This window comes from Pteropus medius, unplaced genomic scaffold (genome assembly GCF_902729225.1).
Source record: "Pteropus medius unplaced genomic scaffold, Ma_sr-lr_union100, whole genome shotgun sequence".
NCBI classification, from domain to species: domain Eukaryota; kingdom Metazoa; phylum Chordata; class Mammalia; order Chiroptera; family Pteropodidae; genus Pteropus; species Pteropus medius.
In genome coordinates, this window is record NW_024345600.1 from 3,263,576 (window position 1) to 3,288,430 (window position 24,855).

The 24,855-nt window shown below is 41.4% G+C and overlaps 1 protein-coding gene across 1 annotated transcript in view; it reads right to left on the bottom strand.

Annotated features, from left to right (window-relative positions):
- The window catches only part of ANO2 (anoctamin 2), a 299,806-nt gene that overhangs the window by 121,974 nt on the left and 152,977 nt on the right, over positions 1–24,855 (bottom strand). Inside the window, exons 13-14 of the mRNA XM_039874110.1 lie at positions 20,954–21,036; positions 18,221–18,331 (exon numbers count right to left, since the gene is read on the bottom strand). Of these exons, the coding sequence (XP_039730044.1) occupies positions 18,221–18,331; positions 20,954–21,036 (194 nt within the window). The remainder of the gene's footprint in view (positions 1–18,220; positions 18,332–20,953; positions 21,037–24,855) is intronic.

Here is a 24,855-nt window from a genome sequence, read left to right on the forward strand (position 1 = left end):
TACATACATTTCTTATTATTTCACCATATTATATTTATCAAATATATTTGGCCACTGAAAACAATTTTCTTTATGACTCTTCACTTAAGAATATGTTCTGATATTTACATTTTGAGAAATGATACTTTAAAGCAAACCATAATATGAAAGAATTATCCTCTTCAGTGACTTAATGTGTTCCCAGCTTTTTTACCCCCAGAGGAAGCTCAGTCAACTTTCGAACATATCAGTCTGATTATCCAAATTCCATGTGTCTTAAGGGCTTATCTTTGAAACATTTTCCAATATTTTCCATTGGTCTCTCCTTCCTCTGAACAAATGGCATATATGGAATTTACAAGACTCTGTTTGATGCTAGTAAACTGTCTTATGTTCACTTTATTCTAAATGATATATTCTAAGTAATAAGATATTTATTGACAGACAAGATATCCCTCCCAAGGTTGTCTACTTCCATGTTTCAAATGCCACCTAAATGTCAAATTTATTTTTATGGCCCAGACTTCTCTCCTGAGCTCTGGATCCTACTTCTTCACATGGATGTTTATCAGCATCTCAATTCAATATGTCCAAATTTGAAATTGAACTCACAATCCTTCCCCCAACTGCCTCTCCTCCAGTCTTCTCCATCTTAGCAAATAATATCACACTTCCCAGCTATTCAAACAAGACACCTGCATGTGGTTCTTATTCCGTTCCCTAACCGAACCCAGTGAACTCTACCTATTAAATATCTTCAGTTGACCCTACTGCTACCTCCTTATCCTGGAAGAAACTGTCATCACTGATGCCGTGTACATGGTGTGACGCCCCCAATACTCTCTACATAGCAGCCAGAGCATTTTAAAATGAAAATCTTATCATGTGTTCACCTGCTTTTAAAATCCTTTGGTAACTTTCCATTGGTCTTAATAAAAAGGCCTACAAAGCTTTGCATGATCCGGCTTCTCTTTGACCTTCACCCTCATCTGGAGCCACTCCCTTCAACAGTACATCCCCCAAAGCAAACATTCTTTCTTTCTCTTTACCTATTAAGCAGCCAGGAGGCAGTGAATGAAGAAAGAAAGATGTTAAGAAGGGGCAAGAAGTTGAAAGAGAGATTAGTCTGATTACAAGTTTTCCCTGAAGATGGGAAGACTTCCATAAAAGCCCAAGATTATAGAGGTTTTGATTCCAGAATGCCAGGCCAATTGGTAACAGGCGATTGCCATGGAGAGAGGAGACAGGTCCTGTCTGCTGCAAGAGGTCCCCAGAGATAATAATCGTGTAGTCAAGTCTACGAAGAGAAGGAGGCTCTGCATTCAGGGCTCTTCTCTGTCAGTGACACAAGGCGGAGATGACAGAGAACACTTAAGTCTTCTGTAAATAGTTTACCCAGCATTAAGAGTTAGTTGCATCCTCCCTTTTCCAAAGAACAGTTTGATTTGATAAGTTCTTTCACATAAACGGTCTTGTTAATGTGGGTTGGAATGGGAGGCCTCAAAGAAAGAAGGCTGTGGTTAAACAGGAGCTAGGAGTCTCTTTTCACATTCACCTTCTGTAACCAAAGATGAAAACTCTCTCAATAAGGTAAGTTTCCTGTTTCCAAAAGACTACAAGATAGTCACAGGATGGCTTTACTTATCCAGCCTTATGGATAAGTATATGGCACCTAGTAGGGGCACATGAATCATTTGTTGATTGATCAGGAGATGGAATTTTGGATTCCCAGGGCAAATTCTAACCACAAGCAGGTAAAGAAAATCAGGAAGTTGGGAGTTGGGTTCTTAGTGATTCTGTTTAAAAATAATAATAATAAACTGAGGCCCAGAGAATAAAAGTTGCAGGTCTCAGAAACATAAGGTATTTTAATTTACTGACCAATTCCCCAAGACCTGTCCCTCCCTTGAAAGCTAAGTCCTCATTTGAAATATGGGCATCCAGGCAATGCCGGTACATGCTCAAAAATGTTAAACTGCTCCCTTTCAGCTATTTGGTATCTTTTGTTCAAAAAAGTACACATAATCATCATACACTAGACCATACACATTAGAATGTAGATGAACTAGTTTGGGCTCTTCCTACGATCTGTAATATTCCAAGGTTTTCCTTGGGATAGTCCTTGAAATTAATCTAAAAATATACTTCTGAACTGCAGGAACAGGTTTTTTGAGCTAGACAGACTTTCCAGAAGTGATGGTGTCCAATTTCCTGACTCGAGCAAGCCTACATCAACCCAAGCTAAAGATAAAGACCTACTAACAGCCCATATGTAGTTACTTCTTAAATTTAATGAAAATGTCATGCCGAGAGGCAGCCAGGCCCTGTGCTAGAAACCAAAGATACAAGGTCAAACAGAAGACTTGCCCTCAAAGAGATTTCATCTCGAGAGATAGAAATATCAATTACTGCTTTAAAATGTCTGTGGAAAATCTTTTCTTAAAAGGAATATACAGGATGTTACAGAGATGTAGTGGGTTGAATTGTGACTCCCAAAATTATATGTCCAGAACCTTTGAATGTGACGTTATTTGGATAAAGGGTCTCTGTAGATGTAACCAAGGATCTCGAGATGAATACATCCTGGATTTAGTGTGAGGCCCAAATCCAATAACCAGAGAGTCCTTATAAAAGACAGGAGAGGAGGAGACACAGACGCAGGAGAGGAAGCCATGTGAAGAGGCAGGCAGAGACTGGAGTGACGCTGCCACAAGCGAGGAATGCCTGAGGCCACCAGAAGGTGAAAGAGGCAAGAAAGGATTTTCCCCTAGAGCCATCAGAGAGAGTATGGCCCTGCTGAGACCTTTATTTTGGACTTCTGGCCTCCAGAACCATGAGAGACTAAATTTCTGTTGTTTTATGCCACCCAGTTTGTGGAAATTTGTCACGGCAGTCCTGGGAAATGGATATAAGGGCCAACGGCTGAGTCTCTCTGGGAAGTGAGAGATGGCCTCCCGGGGGAGATGACATTAGCTTTAAGTTTTCTAGGACAAGAAGGAGTGTGCTAGATAAATAGGGGAAAAGCATATTCTAAGAAAAGAGATGCGAATGTACAAAGTTATTGAGGCATGATTTAGTAAGAGGTACTCAGAGAATTACGAGAAGTTTGAAAATGTTTGGGACAGAGAGTTTATGTGGGAGAGTGGGATGCGAAATTGGAGAGGTGGGTCATGTAGGGCCCTGTGGGTAAAGCCAAGAAGCGTGAACATAATTCCAAACACTCTGGAAAGCATTAGAGGATTTTAAGCAATGGAGTGTTATAATCAGATGTGCATTCTGGATGGATCCCTTTGATACCAGCTGGAAGGGGACCTCACCAGGGGCAAGGAGACCAGTTAGGGGGTCACTGAAGTACCATAAGCAAGATGTGATGAGGGGATAAAAAAGAAGGAATAAATAGAAGAGAAATTAAGTACTTGGACCCTGACAGACACGTGGTTCGCTAGATGAGAGAATGAGGAGAAGCCAGCAATTGAGGACGGCTCCAAAGTTTCTAGGTGAGACAACTGAATCTTTCAAAACTGGTGTCATTTAACAAGAGTAAAACATATGCATTTATTCTTGTTTTAATTATTTTTTTTAACCCAAGGATATAGATATTAGATAAATTTTATCGTTTTAAGGTCTCTTTGGATTTCAAAGTACTTTAAACATTTCCTTACAGAAAGCAATCGTTCAAGTCACGGTTCCCATTTGGGGAAACTTTGGCAGGTGGCTAAGAGAAACACTAAATCCCCTCGACCCCGTGTGCCAACATTATAATCAGCATTGTGGCAACACGTGAATTAAATTGGCAAGTGGTGTCAGTACAAAGAGGGAAGGTTTATGGAGTTTCCTGGAAGAAAGATGGAAGATGACACAGGGTGGACTCTGGGGAATTGGGAACTTCTGGCTTGTTTATGGAACCATTGTTTCAAGTCCCCTGTGGCATGACTCACACTGGCAGCTCAACCACCTTCTAGATTTCAAGTTACCAAACCCTTCTGGTGGATCCCAAAAAAGGAAAACTCACACTGAATCCTTCCATCATCCACCATCTGCCATCCACTATCCACAGATAATAGATAAAAAAGCTGGGGAAAGGGAGCGTTCCCAACCCCACCCTGGCCTGTCCTTCCAGGCCTCAGCTGGCCCAAAGACACTACTCTCATTTTCTAGGGGACCCACCTCAGGCCCTCCTCCTCTCTGCCAGCTCCCCACTTCTGCCAGAGAAAGGACACAGAGGGAGAGATGCTAAAACCAGAAGAAACAAGATCCAATATCAGGATCTGGCCCAGAGTCTACTGACTTCAGACAATCCCCCTACTTCCCTTGGCCTAAGTTCAGGCCCATTCTTTTCACTTTCCCATGTGTGGATTAACTGCTACTACACCAGATCACTCTGGAATGACCTTTGTTTGGCAAAGGCTCTAAGGACACAGAACCATTTTAGCCAAATTCATACTAGTTCCTAAACTCTGCTTACATGTCCAAGTCTCTGACTCCAAAGGAAGGTCATGAAGGAGTTTCACATAAGGACTCGCTCCACTTCTTGCCATCCAAACACGGATGAAACAAGGACAGAGAAAGCAGAGAGGCTGGCTCCAGATCCTCCAGCCAGCACCGACGCATGGCAGGTTGTGCACCAGGCCCAAGAAACATCAGCCAATCCTCAGGTCAGACAAGTTTGGTGCTACGACCAGCTTTGTTTCCTGCCTGGAAGTCCGGCAACTGGAAATAGCCCCGGACACTCCATTTATGGAATAAAGGCTTAAAAATATAAAGACTGGGGTTACAATACGGTGCTCTTTGGTATTCATGAGTAGTAGTAACTACTGCCATTCCTTTTGCTCTTCCTACCACTCTTCTTTCTCTTTATTCTTCTCTTCTTTATACTTCTTCCTCCCCTCCTTCCTCTTCTTCCTCTTTTTAAATCAGATCTACTTATTTTAACTCTGATCAAGAATTTACAGTTTTATAATTCCAAAGGTGCTGAGCTTAGAATCACAGCATGAATTAGTTAGGAGCCACTATCCTAAACTGAATATGGCTGAAAAAACAAAGATAAGGAAACACACAAAACGCACTCCAAATTCAGAGAGCCGTATTAGATCAGTTTTGGGGCTAACACTGTATTTTCATGATTCATCAAAAGGGTGTGAAGGCACGCCCTGGGTACTACAGGGAGATAAAGTGACTATCAATGGAGAGTTCACTGTCAAATAAAAAATGGTACTAAAGAACATCACATTAAAGTATTTAACCAAGTGTTCTTCTGTGGATTAATAATATTTTCCATAGGTTAACACTGTTTGTGTGTACATGTTGTAAAGTTGAAAAAAAATCGGCATCTCAACAAGAAAACCTTTCCCTTTCTCGGAAGTTAGAGTGACCCTACTTGCCCCCTAAATTGTTTCCAGAAGTTTAAGTTATCAAAGGGAGTTTCATACTTTTTTGGTTGATTATTCACCAACCGGCACACATTTCATCTCAGAGCTAAAACCATAGCTCACGATTTGTCTCACTGATTCCCCTGCCAAAACCTGGCCTTAGTTCAAGTGATGAAATATCTTCATCAGAGAAGTACTCGTGATCCATCCATTGCCCCAGAATCATTTTTCCACATTAGTGATGGGGTCGGAAGACGTGGACCTTTCCAGGATTTGATAAAAGTAACCCACCCATTCCCAGGATGTGATAAATGGCTCCCTGACCATAACTAAACCCCAGAGTCTAAAATAATGACCCACCTATGCTCCAGAACATCTGCTCTCCCCATCACACAGGCAAGAAGAACAAAGGCTCCTGCTCTCCTAGAAGGGGCACCCAAGTCAAGGGGCGAGTTCCAGGACATGAATTAAGTGACCTGGTCCAGTTTTACTCACAGTGAATGACTGAGCAGCAGCAGGACAGGCAATCACACCGAAGCTGCCTCTACATACCAGTCACATGTCAAGGGTTGTATCTATATAGTTCCTTCACCAAGCATGAAAGCATGTGCAGTTAGGAACCCAGTAACTGAATAAAGATCTTTAACTTCCAGTAATCTCTCCAACTAATATAACCTTCCTGAAATAACCCAAACGTTCCCCCTCCTAAAATAATAAGTACAAGTATGTTCATCATATGTTCAACCATAAAGTAAGGACTAAGAAAACGATAATACATTCATATGAAGTATGAATCCAAATAAACCAAAATTCAGGGGAAAAAAGTATCTGGGTATTCATCATTAGTAAACTACAGGGTAAGGGCCAAGAAAACTATAATATGACTATAAAACTATAATAAAACTATATAAGAATTTAAAACTATGATATGATGAAATATTATACAACTATTAAAATGATGCTCACAAATGGTATTTAATTTGAGATTGGGAACTTCTTATGTTCTAAGACTAAATTAAAAAATCATGATACTAAATTAAATACGTAGCATAAGTTTTTCAACCATGTGACAATATACTTAAAAAGTGGTTTAGAATAGTTTTGCTGGGAGATAAAATAACAGATGATTTGTTTTACCTCTTTATACTTTACTTCCCTTTTAAGATTTCCTACACTTAGCACATATTATTTGATATACCAATAAAATAAAAGTTACTTAATTTGACGAAGCCATGGTTTTAGGGGGCTGGTGATGAAGACATTGATGGAGGATGTACTGAGCTAGAAAGTGGCCAGGCATTCCAAAAGTTATTAGGCTAATTGCTGAACCCCATACTGACACTCCAAGCACTGGAGGCGGAAGGGTTCAGGCAGTCCCTGGGCCCACCCAGGGCCCTGCATTCCAAACTGCCTGGTTCTGAGCAAGCTCTTTTATGACTCACTATGGGCTCCTGGGCTGGTCACTTCCCTTAAAATAATCCAGCTGGCAAAGAGTGTGCAGTGGTGTTGGAAAGATTAATTCATTCATGTTTATAGACAAGCTCTCTGAGAATCTTGGTTGGGAGTAGCTCCATGCTAAGGAGTGCAAATATTTAGCTGAGTACATTTCCAGGACAAACTTCCTGCTGTAAATTCTTTCAATTCAATGCAGATGCCCAAATTCAGCATAAAATTTATGGAAGTTGGCTGGTAGACAGTACATCATCATAAAAATGAAATGGATGTCAAATGTCTACAGCCAACTGGACACCACTATGTCTGGCCTTCCTGGGGAATCATGAGGTTTGGTCTAAAAGACCCAGAAGTGGGCAAACTTTGGGCCATTGATAAGCAGAACAGCTTGGCCCTGGGTGGGTATTAACCCTTCCAGGGTTGTATATGTCTCCACCACAGGGATGTAAATGGATGAAAAGTGCTATGAAAAGGTGCCATGACAATCAGTACAGGCCCACCAGCCCTAGACCAAGCAAAAATAAAATCAGGATGTAGAAAATCCTGGATGTAGAATGAGAATTGCTGGGAAAGCATGCACATTTCTGAAGAAAAGCGATGGCAGCAGCTCCCCAGATGAGGAATTGACTTTGGACAATCTGTGTGTGACAACGACTCGTGGAGTGAGCTGTCCCTTTGCAGAGGCAGAAACTTGTTCGACAACATACCCTGTATTGGCTGCCTTCTCTTCTCTGTCACTTTCCTGCTCCACTACAGGGGTTTCCACCTCCGACATAAATGTTTCGCTTGAATCACTGGCTCAGGGTCTGCATTTTGGGGAACCTAAACTAAATAAGGATCCCTTTTTCTTTTCTTCCTAGCTCCATATTCTTCCTAGTCAAAGTTAAGAAAGTAATGTTCTGGAACAACACAGTGCCCCCGGCACATGCTTTGAGTGAGAAGCTCTTGCTTACCAGCCGGAGCACGGCTGAGCAGGCACAGTGGTGGATAAAGACGGAGGTGCTGACAACCTCTTCTAGCTTGAGTAATGATTTCTAAAAGGGCATAGTCTCAAGGCCTCTGTTTCCTTCGTCCACAAAAGAGCAATCCCACTTGTCTTCTTTGAAAGCTCCCTTTTGACCATCCTATCAAAAGAATCACAGGGAGTCAGAACACCTTGTGACCCTGGAGGAATTTTTTAAAACCAACACTCTTGATTTTCTGGCACATGAAGGGAAGAGTGCAAAAGAAACTGAAGAGCTTGTGTGTGCTTCCAGTGAATTCTGGGGAAGTGAAATAACGACCTTGGCCCAGACAGCAAAAGACAAATTTAATTTACATGCTTCAGGCCGTATATGGAAAAATCATTTCGACCGAAGGAAGAAAAGTCCAAACTGCCAAGTCGATAGTGGCAAACATCACACGTCCCAATGGTGTGTGCTGGTCTCCATCAGCAGCTCCGCCGTCCCAGCATTCCCAATCACCGCACATATCTGGGCCTTGTCTTTTCCACAAGGATCTGCTCTGAAATGCCAACCGGAATTTGCCCGGCCTCAGTGCCAAACCTAGGCCTGCCGCTTCTCTTCCTCCACCACACTCTCATTTCACAGCTGCCCCATTTCTCTCTAGCTTCTCCTCCATAACCTGGGCCTCAGAATTGTCCTTATTTGTAACTTCTTAATTTAGAGGCAGGCCAGTAGAAATGTACACAGTTAGCAGAGAAGAAGGACTCATTTTAGCCAGAATTTCTGATGCTGAGAATGGGCTGTCAGTTGAAGAGGGCTAGAGACCCCCTCTGACGGCCGGGCCACCCGAGCAGTCTCTCCTTGGGATGAATGACTCACACGCTCTGCAAACGGAGATGTTTATGGACACATTCTATGCGTCCCCGATATCCTCTCCAAGAAGCCCAAGCCACCCTGGAGACTGTAAATAAAGCAAAGCTTCTGGATAAGAAGTTGTGAAGTTGATTTTTAAAACCCAAGGATTTAAAAAGAGGTCCACGATCAGAAACCTTCTGTGCCCTCCTAACACACACGACACACACACACACACACACACACACACACACACACACACACACACAAGACAGAGATAAAGACAGAGACAGAGAGAGAATACACTGGGCTAGATGAACTCTAACACCCGAGAGAGGAGACACTGCAAACCCGAGAGCAGCTGTGGAAGCAGCCAGCTCAACTGGCACTTTCCTAGTACACCTTTGCCACAGACTACTGCAGCCCCCAGATAAATTCCTGCAACTTTGAAACTCACTATTCATTTTTTTAAACTTTTCTGCTCTTGTCTGTCTACCCTTCAATCTAGAACTAAGGACGCCCTTCATGCGGCAGTTCCCAAACTTCTCAGTTCATGGCACCCTTAATGTCCCAGTAATATTTACACGGTGCCCTTTGGCTCAAAGAAATACTTAACAGTTGCATTTATTGATTAGTTAAGTCCAAACAGCTTAATAAATATTTATATCCTAACGACTTAGTAGCCATTTGGGAAAAGATACACATAAATTGGAAGAAAAAAATATTTTATTTCATTCTTAACCCCAATTATTTACTAAAAGGATGTGTTTACCTGTTAGACACCATCCAGCTTCTCCAACCATAAAACCAGATTGGACATGACCACTCTCCGTTCCTGTTCTACAATGATTTGTGCAGAACTGGCACTACAACCACTGAAAACCCAGCCATGCTAAGAGATGATGACATTGAAAGGTATACTGTGTGACTTAACAGACATGGCTGAGGTAGTAGTTCACGTGGTATCTGATAGGTGTCAAATATTGTTGGGCTTTCTTCAGAAATGTTTAAAAATTCCACAACGCTTCTGTGAATTCACTGTGGCTCTCTGGGGTGCCTTGGGAATAGTTTGGGAAACACAGTCCTCGTACCATCAGAAACTTTCTCAATGTACCGAAACCATTTGTCCGTGACTTCTCCTATGTGTGCATGTACAAATAAAATCATAAACAAAATGCATGCAAGTTCATATGTGAGTAAAAGTACATAAGAAAAGTTCTGGAAGGATACAAACTAAACTGGTAACTGTGGCTACCTCTAGGGAAGAAAATAACTTTGGGAGGAGATGAGGTCTAGGTTCATTTTATCTGTAATGTGGAATTTTTCTTGAGGAGAATATTTTCATGTATAATTTATATAATTATAAACAGAAAACCCCCACAATTTTAATATACCTGTACACAAAAAAACTTCACATCACCACTTCAGATAGCACTAAATTCCATGCAACGAGGGTCAGTCTCAAACTCCTATGAAGGGGACTTATTTACTCAAGTACTCAACCCGGCTCCGTGGTACACCAACAGGGGAGAGCTTCTCACTCACTGCTCCTTACGGCATTCCCCTCTTCAAGAAACTTCTTCCTTTTCTCACGTCCCTAGGGTAGTAGACAGAATGGCATGTGGGCTTTTCCCACTAAACCCCTTCCATCACCTTCCCATAGTCTAACCTCTCACACTCTACTCAAATCACCATTTGATGCTATGGCAGAGAAGGCCACTGTCCTTTGGTGGACTGGAGCTGCTACCTGAAGGCTGCTGGCAAGGACTATATTTCCCAGCCTGCCTTGTATCTAGAGGGAGCCATGTGATTGGATCCCACCAATGAAGGAAAGGGATATGGAACCCTGAAATTCCAAATTAAGGACCTTAACTATTCCTAATAAGAAATCCCATCCTATAGTTAGTCAAACAAGATTGACAGCCCAATTTTCCTTGAGAGGGAGGGAGGGAGGAGAGCCAAAGCTTGAAACAATGAATAAAAAATAGATTAAATACAAATATAAAAAATTAAATTATATAAAATAAATAAAAGTATATAAAATTGTCAGGGGGCAGCCTTCAGTAACAATTTTACTTTGTCAGTTGGGTTTCACCCAGGGAGCTCCATTGTACGAAGTGATCCGTTTCATTGTCTTTATGACCAAATATGAGAAATTCAAGGGGAATGGGGACTCAGCATCACAGGATCTCAGAGGTGCCCTGCCCTCAGTCTGTTAGTCCTTATCAGCCTAAGGGATTGGTCTGAGAACCAAGGAGCCTTATATTCTGGAATGCCCGATAGTATTGGGTAGAGCCTAGGCCTCTCCCTGCCAGATGTCTCAGGTCACACAGGAGTGTAGTAGAGAACCAAGGCTCGGAATGGCTCCAATGATTCAGAACTCAGCCCTTAATAGTGAGAGTCCATGAAACACCCAGATAATAAAGAGCAAATAAAAAGATTTCAGAAATGGACTCAAGGCTCACCTTAGCTTCTCACTAGGAAAATCTTTGGCAAATTGAGTCTTCTGTTCCCAGTGTTTCCCTCGCCAATGAGGAAACTTTTTAATCTCTAGGAAGGGTCTGAGAGAATTACTTAGATTCATTTTTTGGTTTTTTTTTTGGACCCGCAAATGATTAAAATAATTTACTGCCTTGAAAAGAGGAACTAAGGGAACCTTACCTGGTCCCACAGAACATCCTGATAAGTCACTGAGGGCCTCTGTGGAAAGCCTGGACCATATTCCCTTGGCCCAAACTGGGAGCCCAGACAGAACCCCTCCTTCCCTGCTCTCTGGGCCTCTCTTCTCCCTCATGCTTTCTGACAAGACAGTCCTGAGCTTCCTGTTGTTGTTGTCTCAGCCTCCTGGTCAAAGGCCCCACAATTATGCATAATTCATTCCACATGTTTGTTTGTGCGCCTGCCAGAGGCATCAGTCATAAACGTTTCAATGCTTTAAGTTTGGATGAGTTTTCTTTTGAAATAACTGTCCCTAGGGTGGTGCACTGAACAGTAAATTAACACCCATCTATCCATGGGCCTCTCTTGACACGTGTTCTAACTTCAATGCTCCCCATAAAACATTTATTAAATGTAGCACACAAACAGCACCAGACCATGATGGGAGGACAGGTGCCTGCATCCACACTGGATAAACACTGGGTGACAAAAAGCCCCAAGAGGTAAACTCCTGGGACTACTTAAATAGGATTTTGTATGAAAGTCCTATTAGTGATATATTTTATAGGAGAAGATTCTTTTAAGGCCACATTTTTCATTTCCCAGTTTGCTACAAGCTCTGTTCCTTGAAACAAAAATGTTTTTCTCTTCTCCTTGAAGCCTCCAGTTATCTCATCTGACCTGTGTCGTTCCAATGACACCATCGCACGTGCACTATCTCTCATACACACATACTAACACACACACTCACATGCTTACACCACTAGCACACACACATTCTCAACGACTCTGGAATGGTCTGAACAACTGATCGTTCATGTATTCCTTCATTATGTCAGTGGTCGGCATTCCTGTGCTTTTTGTCAAATTTTTATTACTCCCCAAAGCAAGTACCCAGCTTCAGTGATCGGTAGCTAGTGAGTCCTAAAGTTATGTTGTTATTGACTAGACTTTCATGCCACTTGTTTCTCAGATCTACTCTCTGTCATTTCCTTCCTCTACTCATTGTTGCAGCGTACTGACCCATAAAAACGATATTTCCCAGAATAACTTTTAAATTGAGTTTTGGTTAGATTTGGCCAATGGGGGGCATTGGTGGGAGACGGGAGAGCAGAAGGAGGAAATTCAGGGTATTTCTCCCCCACACCACTCTCTCTATCAACTTTAGACAGCACATCCAGAAATGGCTGCACTTTCTGAAGGGTTACAGCACCCACTGGGTGGTCCTGGCTCCGAGGTTCTGGAAATAGCACCTTGTTCCTTGTCCTTCCTGTCTTATGAGTGGTAGCAACTCCCTGCTGTTGCTAATCTCTGTGTTGCCTTACTATCCCATTTGCCCCAACTTCCTCAAGTCTAACACCTTTATAATTAGTTCTTCATGTTATTTTCCCTCTATTAAACTAAATGGCATGAGGTTTGTTTTCTATTCCCTAACTCGTAGGAAATTTACTAAAAGAAAAGAAGTCAGTCACAGGAATTAGAAGGGGCTGGGTGAAAGGTCAGAGGGGCAAGAGGCAAAGATCGGGACTGCTTCTCAACCCTGCCTTCTACAGGACTTTGCCCTCTGTACTCAACTTAGACCTTCATTATCTTGAAAGAACAGAGAAAAATCTTGCCCTCGAGGGAAACTTGCAAAAACCTTCAAATCTATCCAGGACGGACTATTCCAGAAAAGATTCAAACTGATCCAGGAAGAAAAAGAGCCTATTCTTTTATTAAAAGTTCCAGACTCTATATTCTTCCTTGGAAATGATGTATATCTGTGTTTATATTCCTGAATTCTTCCTACTGTCTGTTGAACCTCTTGCTATAAACTAAGCTAATTCTACTCACTGTTTGTCCTCAGTGGAAATACAGCATCATTCCACCGAATTTACACAAAACCACTAAAGAAAAAGTAGGGTAGCAAGTTTATCTTGTACCCGTCTTTCCAATGAATACCACACTCCTTCCTGCCTAAAGTATAACGAAGGAGTATCAAGCATGATTTTTGAGAAGTATATGAGGATCTGTTGAGGGAAAACATTTGAAAGACAGAGAAGTTTAGTGGTCAAGAGCATTACTGTTAAGTAAGACCTCCTGGCTCATACTCTGGCTCTGCCGCATATTAACATTGAACAACTTATTTCTCTAAGCCTTAGTCTTCTCATGTATAATCTAGAGATAATAAAGTTTTGAGATTTAAGTGAAATGAAACCTATAAAACCTTGTACACAGTGAGCACTCCATAACTATTTCTTGTAATTTTATCATTATTACCATCCTCACTATGCCACACCCTTGAAAATCACAGGAATAAATATAAGAATAGCCAAATTATCACCATCTAAGATAAATCGGTCTACCCCCCCGCAAAGTTATGGGCTAAAAACCAACATCATTTCTCACATCAGCAAAGAAAACAGCCAACTCTCAGGACTGCAGAGGCTATAATCCAATCTCCCCATGTAATAACTGGGCAGAAGAGACCCAGAAAAAAACTCAGCTATCTGGTGAAAGCACCATGAACTTGCCAACCTTTGGGTCTTACAAAATTGTCCCTTCCCAATGTGGACATCACCTCATTATCACCTCATTACAGTTAGAACATCTCATTTCAGATCACCATTATGTTGACATGATGTGAATTATTCTCAGGGAAGCCTCATATGAGAGTTTTAAAAGGCAGTGTACCACAACTAACATCATACTTAATGGTGAAAGACTAATTTTTTTTCTCTAAGATCAAGAATAAGATAAGAAAGTCCATTCTCATCACTTGTTTTCAACATTGTACAAGAGATTCTAGTAAGGGTAATTAGCAAAAAATAAAAAATAAAATGCATCTAGAGTAGAAAAGAAAGAAGTAAAATGATCTCTATTCACAAGTGACATAATCTTCTAAACAGAAAATCCTAAAGAATCCACTAAAAAGTATTAGAATTAATAAATGAGTTCAGCAAAGTTGCGGGATACAAAATCAATATTCAAAAACCAATTATATTTCTATATATTAGCAATGAACAATCCAACACTGAAATTAAGAAAATGATGACATCTGTAATAGAATCAAAAAGGATAAAATAATTGTAAACAAATTTAACAAAAGATGTGCAAGACTTGTACCCTGAAAATATAAAACATTACTGAAAGAAATTTTAAAAGTTAGATATGCAGAAAAGATATACCATATTCATAGATAAAAGGTTGAATATTGTTAAGATGTCAATACTTCCTAAATTATCAAAAATTATCAAAATTCCAAGGTTGTGTTTTTTTACCCAGAAATTGATAAACTGGTCATGAAATTTATATGAAGATGCAAGGCACCTAGAGTTGTCAAAATAATTTTGAGAAAGCACAAAATTACGGTCACATTCCCAATTTCAAAACTTCAAAATGATTTCAAAACACATGAAAGTAATAAAGACAATATAGTACTAGCTTAAGGATGGAGATATAGATTAATGGAATAGAATTGAGTGCCTAGAAATAAACTCTAACATTTATGGTAAGTTGATTTTTGATGAAGATGTCAAGATAATTAAATGGGGAAAATAGTCTTTTCAACTAATGGTGCTGGGACAACTGAATATTCACATTTAAAAAATGGACCCCTTACTTATACATAAAAACTAACTCAAAATGGACCACAGATCTAAACATAAGAGCCTTAGAAGAAAACCTGGGAGTATATTGCTATGACATTTTGATTAAGCAATAGTTTCTTAGATAACACAAAAACAGAGGTGACAAAAGGCAAACAGATAAATCAAACTACATCAAAAACTTCTGTGCTTCAAATTGTATCAATAAAAAATTTTAAAAACCCATGACAGAAAATATTTGTCAGTCATACAACCTGATAAGAGACTGGTATCCAGATTACGCAAATAACTCTTACAACATAATAATAAAAAGACAATTAACCAATTTTAAAAATTGGCAAAGGATTTGAATATACATTTTTCCAAAGAAGACATACAAATGGCCAATAAGCACATGAAAAGATGATCAATGTCATTAGTCATTAAGGAAATTCTAATTAAAACTACAATAAATTATCACTTCACTCAGGATAGATAAAATAAAAAAGAAAGATAACAACAAGATAACAACAAGTGTTGGTGAGGATGTGGAGAAATTGGAGCCATCATGCATTGCTAGTTGGAAAAGAGTATGGCGCTTCTTCAAATATTAAACATAGAGTTTAGCATATGAGCCAGTATTTCCACTTTTATGTATATATCCAAGAGAAATGAAACATACATCTACATGAGAACTTATACACAATATTCATAGCAGCATTATTTATAACAGTCAAAAAGTGGAGGCTATTCAAATGCCCATCAACTGATGAATGTATAAATAAAATGAAGTATATCCAAAATGTGGACTATCATTTGGCAAGAAAAAAGAATTAAGTACTGACATAGCTATGATATGGATGAATCATAAAAACATTTTGCAAAGTCAAAGAAGCTAAATACCATATTTTTCACAATTCCATTTACATGAATGTCCAGAATAGGCAAATCTATAGAAACAAAAAAAAAGATTAGTTGTTTCCCACAGCTCGGTAACAACTACTGGGTATAGAGTATTTTAAACTTAGATTGTGGGATGACTGCAAAAATCTGTGAAAATACTAAAAACCATGAACTGTATACTTTAAATGGGTGAATTTTATGGTTTAAGAATTAAATCTCAATAAAGATATTTTTTTAAATGGACTTTATATCTTCAAAATTTAAAAAAAAAAAAAGAGCAATTGGCCTTGGGGATCAGGCAGAACTGAGTTTGATTACTAGCTCTCCCATAACTAGTGATCTGATCTTCAGCAAGTTCCTATGCCACTCTGGGCCTCAATAAATGGTAGCTTTTTATCATTCACAAGAAAGAAAAGTAAGGAAAGGTGGGGCTATGCAGCCTCAGGGTTATAACAGAAGCAGAGCCAAGGTGATCCTTTGGGATGAAAGAAGCACATCTAGCTAGACTTGGATTCCCTGTCCCTGTCTGTTCCCCAGAATAAGGTACGTTTCCTAAATATCTCACACATAATGGTGCCCCAGAGCCACATCGCACTGTAGGTATTGACCGCAACTCTCCTCAAAGGCAAGAGCAGCATCTTTCGCATCAGGCAGCAACATGTGCTCCTCCCTCATCTCCCACCTTTGGCTAGATTTACAGCAAGAACAGAAGCGTTTACAATATTAACAGAACTGAGGGGACACAGAAAGATGCTAACAATCAAATTCCAGTCCATTTTTATCTTATACTGCTCATTTGAGGAGGTCATTTTTCCCCTGGTACCCATAAGGCATTAGATGCTTTGAGTTCTGCATTCCCAACAGTGTAATGAAAATAGATGTTGAATGCTAAAACATAAACATATGTATCATTCATAATGCATTCAGATGTTTTTCAATTATTCATGGTTCCTGAGAGTTACTTGACCTATCATGCATATATATCCAAACAATGTTTATACTAGAACCACAGCCTCGATGTATGCAATTCCAGCTCCTTGGCATTCCCGTCTATGGAATTAAAATTAAATGAGTCAGTGGTCAATAAAAGTTACATGTGATTTCCATAAAATTATCCATTGTATATTGCTCTGGGGTGGGGAAAGAAGGTTGTATGGAGTTGTTGAAACTGACAGAGCACAGAATGTTTGCTCTCTGATGAGGGTGGTGGTGATGATTAGTCTTTCCTAAGAATGAATTTATTATTTCTCTGAACAACTGGTGGTCTTGGACTTAACTTTTGTCTAGGAAAAACATAACTCAGAGGGCCACCCTCTCCTTCTCTTCTGTGTAAGTCCTGTTTTCTTTCTTTCTTTTTTTTTTAAAAAAAAAAAAAGCCAGTGTTCTGGGCTCAAAAACAACACATTCTTCTGTTTGGATGCTTGAATAAATTTGCATGTTAACGTGAATGGTTTTGACTTAAAGAATGTAAAATTAAATAAAATTTGAATTCAAATCCAAGATGGAGAAAAGACACATGCAAAAACAACAGATTTTCAATCTTGTTGATTTTTTTTCAGGAACCAGATTAGGAAAGACATAAACACACACACACTTGGTTTCAAGGAAGTGTGGCACTCAGAAGAGATAGGCACTGCCAAAGAGGAGCCCCCGCATCGTACCCCACCTCACACACACTGTACTTACAGATCACAGAACAGATTCTGAAGCTCTGTTTCAATGTCTGAATGCCACCATAAAACTCAGAAATATGACTCAGAAGACATGTTCACCATTGCATTCCTATGTTTTGAGGTCCACCCAGATAAAATGAAATGCAAGGAACATTGTATGAGTAGCTCGAGCAAATACAGGCATGAATTTGCGCCTGCTGGCCCTAAGAGCCATTTCTTGTTTTATCCTTTGACTTCCCCATTGCACTTGAAAGGCAGAATGCAGAGAAGGTAGATGCACAGACTGTCAGAGATGGGCCTGAGTAGGAATCCCAGATCCGCCCACCATGTACTGGCCGGGTGATCTCTGGCAAATGACTTAATCCATGGACACATTTTTTTCATTAGTTTTCTTTTATATAACAATAGTGCCAACCTCATAAATTTATTGTGAGAATAAAATATAATGCACTTAGAACACCGCCTAGCCTAAAGCAAACATTCATAAAGGTTAGCTGTCATTATGCTGGTTGGGATGGTGGTGGTGGTTATTATTATTAAATAGTTATGTGATATCAGGCCTGACAAACATTTCTTTCTTCTCCAGTCTGCTCTCCCATATTGTCCAGACACTACCACCTACCCAAGAAAGAGAGACAAATCAAGGCATAGCAAAAACTTGCTTGACTGCAGGACAAGAGATGCCATGCTCTCATTCTATCCTGTCCTACCCTGTCAACCCCTTCCCACAATCCAGTGTCTGTCCATGAAGGGGTTACAAATAAAAGGACAACAGAATCTTAAGAAATAAAGAGGACAATGAGCAACAAGCACCAGCATCTTACCTCATCCTCCCTCTCAGTCATATCGGTCCCCAATTTCTGGACAACTGATTTGTCGCTCTCCTTTAGCATTTTCTCTCGAACTTTGGTTTCATACTCAGGCCGGGAATGTTCCTAAAACCCAAGAGTCAAAGAATGGTTAGTGAACAGGCAGAAGAGCAACCCTGGCCCATGGGTTATAACCAGACCACAAGTACAGTAAGGTCAGGACTTGGGATCAGATGCTATTGGACATGAATTGCCACACCACACACAATCACAAGGAATCTAGACCAGGAGCACAATGTGGGAGAGAGAGGGGACACACAACACTTGTTACCACACTGAAAACCAAACCTGGGCACGTTCCTGGGGATGGCGCCGGTGTTGAGAAAGGAGAGAGGAAATGTTAACTGGGAAGCTGATAGAAAGAGAAGCCACATGCTTTGTATAGCAGTTCGACCAAAGGCAGAGGGATGCATCTGTTCATCCCACCAACTATCCTCATACCTCAAACTTTCAGTTCCAATGAGTGAGATCCCAGCTGGAGAAACAGATGTGCCCCACAGCTGGGAGTTAGGGCAACGACAAAACTTCCTCCCTGTTCCAGTATTCTATCGGCTAAAATGGCGGCTAATAAAAATCAAAGTTAAAGGTGGCCATAGGGAATCTTAAAACTCACTTGCCTGGACCTGTTTCCTGTACAGCCTAAGTGAGTAACTCACTGCCAAGTACACCAGTGCTCAAGAGACAGCACTGAGCCATTCAGCAATACAAATGTGAATAGTGAGTCACCAGGCATGGGAAAGCACACCTAACTAATCAAGAAGACCATGGTCAAATCAAGGCAAGTGCAGGACCAGAAAGACACATGACTTACTTCAAGGAGAATTTAACTGTGTACACCTGGCCTCATCGGCCAGCCTTCCCCACAGCGTCCAAGGACAAATATCTACAAGTGTGAGGACTTCACGTTCCCTCATCACTTACAGATAACTCTTAGGCAGAGATTTAGGTGCTGGCTCACAGTAGACTCAGAGGACACACATTTCCTTATCATTGTTTATACATCAGAGATTCCAGAAGCCAACAAGCTAAGCTCCTGGTCTTTCTTTGACTTACTCAAGATGTGCCATGATATTAGAGAGGAGAAACCTGTACATGACTAATAAACATAACCAATACAACAGGAGCTGATGTTTTTCAAGTGTTTTTAGGCCGACCATAATCACCCAATCTCCAAGGAACAACCAAACCCAAGAGCCATCTCCTTGGATCAGTGCAGCCCCCACCTAAGGGGCCTCCCCATGGAACCAGGGGAGAGACTTGCTGAAAAACTCCTTTAGTTCCTATTTGTGTTTGTTGAAGGGAGACCTGCCAGACCTCAAGAGTCTTTCGCCCAAAAGTGAGGCAATCTTCAGCTTAGTGGACCTCTCTTGTCCAATTAGCTTCTGTCAGTTAGGCCCCAGGTACACCTTAGAGAGTGTGGCCTCATCTGAACACTCTACCTTCTCTGAAGGCAGAACTCATATGTACATTCTCTTGTTTGTCATGAAATCCACGACGCTGTTATTCTCAGGGTAAATGCTTAATACATAGGACTGGATAGAGTAAGCACATGTATTCAACACATGGTCATGGAACACCCATCTGCTCAAAGGCAAGCTGACCAATTGGAGCATTAAGAAGAAGAAATCATGTCCCACCACAGATATGGGGAGCCACATAGGCTCAAGAACAAAACTAAATTGGGGATTTCACTTGCTTGGCCATAAAACATCAGGGCCACAAAGCTAGAGGTCCTGTGCCCAAGGCAAGGCACATCGGTTACTGTAATAGAGTGTGGAAAAGGCCTGCTCTCCATGTAGCCCCTGTAATACTTGCAGCCAACCTTTGCAAATGGGTACTCAGGCACCTAGAAGTGCCACCTGGTCCTTCTAGATGCTGTCTCCAGCACCTCGCCTACAATGTCCACAATATCAGGAATACCTATCTGATACTGACATTTGCTATTCAGTCAACGGTAGCATGGAGGAATAAATAACAGTGTGCAACCATGCGCGCACAGCTCCTTGACAACTCACTGACATCAAGACTGGGGCCCTAGTTCTCAAAGAGCCCGGAAGGAAATCTGATTTGTTCTCATCCTTTAAATGTCATTTGTCCATAAAACTAGATTCTAGAAGAACTTACCCTTTGCCCTTAGCTTATGCTCCAGTTTCACACATGGTGTACTGGCTTACACTATAATGGTCTAGTTGTTCTTTCTTTTTCCATAGGCATCAAAGGAACCAGCATCTGGTATGTGCCTCTCCCTTGACCCTCAGTAAGCTCACAAAGGCATTCTGACCTATCTATGATCTAGGTCAACTGGGAGTGATTTCTATTCTCTGGCTTTATGCTCACTAGAACTGATGACATGGGAGGTACAAATATGTCGATTAAATCTCAAGGCTACTACAAGGCTTGCCTCTTGTGTCATCTCTTTTCCCAGAGAGGGGCACTGGGACATCTGGCTACCCACTAAGCCCAATGTCTTATAGCTCAAGAGTAAAGAGGGAACTTGAATTCTTCATATCAGTGCATATCAACCATGGCTTAGCCCATGGAGCCAAGCTAGAAAAGCTGCCACAGTGGGAACTGGCCAGTGACTGGCTGATGTGACAGCACATGTTAAATGGTTATCTCAACTCAAAATGGTCTATTTCCAGAGTCAAAGCAAAGCAAGGGCCCAGAGGAGCAAGCAAGAGAACTCACTTCTTCCTCTTCTATACCAGTCAGGTCCCAGAAGTAGCCCAGTCGCATCTGTAACCTCTTCCAGTTCTCAAGAAACATGGTAGCTTAAAAAGAAAGAAAAAATTTTGTTAATGTTGAAGAGTGGATTTTGAGTACTGTTTGGATCCACTAATGGTGGTAAAGAATAAACTTATAGATTTCAAATTTAGAGGCTCTCTTTCAAGCATGTATTCCCTTTCTCCTACCCCTACCTGGAAATGCTTGAAACATTCCACATCCTTGAGACTAAAATAGATACATTTAAAGGGGTATACACACACACACACACACGCTTTTCCCCATTTAGAGGTTACGAGAAAAGAGTAAACATTTATCTTAAGAAATGAGGATGGATGGAAGAATAAAGAAAATAAGAATGGAAGGGTTGTCATCTTTTTTGACAAACTTCATCTTGCCTATGCATACATTCCATCTTCCTGTACTTTCCTTAGCACTCTCACTTTTTTCTCCATCTTTTTTTTCTGTCCCCAGAACCACTTCTCCTCTGTGGGCCCTAATCATTGCATTTTGCAGTTATGTAACAGTCCCCTAATTGTTCTACCTGACTTCAGAGTCAGCCTTCCAACCCATCTTGCAGGCAGCTGATAGACGAATCTCTTTCAAGTGGCATTCATTCATTCATCCATTTCTTAGCAAATACTTTTTTGAATGCCTACTGTATCTACAACATTGGTCAGTTTGCACGCTCCAACCATGGCCCTTTGAAGAGCCAGCCCCCATGCTCCATAAAGACCAACACCCTCTACTGTACAACCATGGCTTGTTATACCAGTATTAAACAGCTGATCCAGAGCCTGCCAATGGACCAGATTCTGTCTTTAGAAAACTGAAACCAAGGAACACAAAGAGAAGGAAGGATGGCAGAAACCAAGCAGCCCCTGAAAGAAGAAAGGGCTGTGGTTTCTGATAGCTCCTCCAGCTCGTTTCCTCAGCAGCCTGGCTACATTTCATTTCCTACATCCGTGAGTTTGCTTCTGGCCTTCTTACGATAAATCTCATTATTTGGGCAAACTTAAATGAATTTTTAATCCTGGAAAAAAAAACAAAACTAGGCCCAACTAAGGTATCTGCAATACACAAAATATTGTTCTAATCATCATGAGGACATTAGGTGAATCTGATGTGGATTTGCTCTCAAGTTGTTTAGTGTCTATGAGGAGAGATTATAGATTACAATACAGGGCATAAAGTGGTTCTGGCCTTAAGAAGGACACAGATAAAGTGTTGTGGGCATGCAGGAGAGGAAGTGCTAGCTGCTAGAGAAGGCATCTGAGCTGGGTCTTAAAGAACAATGGCATTCGGGCAGTGAAGAAGGGGTGTAGAGAAGAAAGATGCCAACACCCCCCTGCCAAAATTTGCAGTGGCTTCTTATGGCCTAAGTTTTCTCTGGATATTGGAACCCTGTATATCCGGCCAGACGAATCTATCTAAATCTCTTCCCACCATTTGTCACAATATATCTCAGACTTGCGCTGCTGCTGATGTCATCTTCTCTCTGTCCTCTTCATCCCCAACTTGTACAAACTGTCCCCCTCTCCTATGCTACCCACCAATGTCTACCCTCATCCTTTCCTGACCAGCTCAAGTTCTACTTCTTCCATAAAATCAGGCTCAAGGGCTCCTTCTCCTTCGAACTCCTACTGCCCTTCATTACACGCCACGCTGTACTATTGGTCTGTAGTGTAGTAACAGGTCCAGAAACTCTTCCTCGGCTCCTAGCCACCTCCGTTTACCTTGGGCACAGCATAGAACTGAACATAACAAACACCCATGGACTGGTAAATGTGCAGTCACTTAATGCTTCTTTTGTTTTACTTGGTGTAATATAACAGTGCAGTGATTTGTATGTTTTCTCCTTGGATTTGAGGCTTTTTCATGTGAGTACATCCTGACCTCCTGACACTGGTATTGTCCAAGGTGGATGTCTATCCTCTTCCTATGCTCTTCTCAGTGCCTGAGGGGGGCTCTGAGTGCTTCTGACTGCAGTGTCCATAAAGAACAGAAGTCAGACTGTGGGACAAGTCAGACTGTGGGAACAGATGAGAGGGGCAAAAGAGTCATTGAAAGAGAAGTCATGAGGACAAGGAAGGGCTGTCATAATGGTGAAGAGCTGCTCATAGTTCCTGGTGCATATTATGTGCCAGGCACTGTTAAGTGCTTTGCATACATACCTCATTCATTTGTCACAGAACATAATGGGATACTTCACCCATTTTACAGATGAGAACAATGATGCTCGAAGGTTAAGCACCATGCCCCACGTTACATGGCACCTTGGTTAAGAGAACTGACTTTAGAGACAAAGAGTAGACTCATATCGACTTGCTATGAAGGGGCAGGACTGAGATACATACCAGGCAGTTCTCTAAGTCAATGTCCTTAATTTCTACTCAAAAAGAAGTTGAGAGACACTGTCCCTTTACTCCCTATTTTAATAGGGATTCACTGTCTTTCCAAAGCTCCCTGATTTTTAAGGTCAGAACCGCAGAAGAGCTGAGCCCAAAGACTCCGACAGACCCAAGTCCTCCAGACTAGGACCCTCCACGTGCCCCCTTTCTTAGTGGCCCCCATTCCCACTCCATAATTGCCTGAGTCTCTCTCTGGGAAGAACTACTTTTTCTTCCCAGCCTCATTCCTGCCAGTCCTGGACCCTGGCCCAGGCCCACCCAGCACAGCACCACTGATCATAATAATCATGGTAATGAGAAGCATTACTATTATTTTTCATTGTAATTAGTAGGCAATCATGCCCAGAGGCTCTTGGCTGCTGTAACCAAATATACAATCACATAAAACAAAGCAAGGCTGTTAAAACAAACAAACAAACCCAAACCCTACCCTATGCCAGGAAGCTCTGACACAATCTCACCCTTTTTGCTTTCCCTGCACTGCTCCATGAGGGGAAGAGATGGAAGCCAGGGCTGGGGGCAATAAATTATTGAGGACTCAGGAGGGGTGGAAGGTATCTATCTGTTCATCACAGCTATTGAGAAAGAAGAGGCAGTTGCTGGGACTTGAAAACGTCAAAGTACAACTGAAAACCAAGTTTCTCTACAAGGAAAAATGCATCCCAGGAAAGTTGTTAAGGGATCATGGACCCACTGTTATTAAGCTTCAGCTACTCAATTGTGGTAATATCTGCAAGATAAATTAATAAGGATTAGAGTTGCAATATATCAAAAAATTGAATGCATATTCAACTGAGTTCCAAATCAATTCAAGTGAATTTTGGAGTAATTGCAGGATGACCCTGCTTGATGGGGAGACAGAGCTGCCTATGACTTCTCAGGTAACAAGCCTCAACTTCAGTTTGTTCTACTGACCCTTCCTGTGAACATTTCCAGAGCTATATGGTCACTTAGTAAGTGTCATTTCCTCTTACTCCCTGTCCCTATTTTCATGGGCTGCCCATGTGCCCCTGGGCAGCAGCTAGGTGGCCTAGTAATAGGGGAATCTTTCCAGTCTGGTTCCATCTCCACCCCAGTAGAGATCCCTATGGGGAATGGAGGAAAGCTGTATTCAGTTCTCCCAGCACTGCTGAGAAGAGACGTCTCCCTGTCTCCTCCTCATACTCTCAGGGATATATGACTCACACAGCCCCATCCTGGCAGGTCCTCCAGGCCCCACGACTCAGTAATAAATCAGGCAACCTCTGCAGCAGCACCATGGCCCTGCCAGTCTGTGATCCAGTGGGAAAGCTAAGGGCCTACATATCTATGATGAGGAAAAAGCAGGTGGCTACTCAAGAGGGGCTGAACCATGTTGACTTGGTCTCTTTTTATTAACGCACGTGGGTGTGCCCTCTTGGAAGTGTTTAGTTACCATAAGGTTGTTGTTCCAGTTTGTGAGAAGAGAGACAGAGA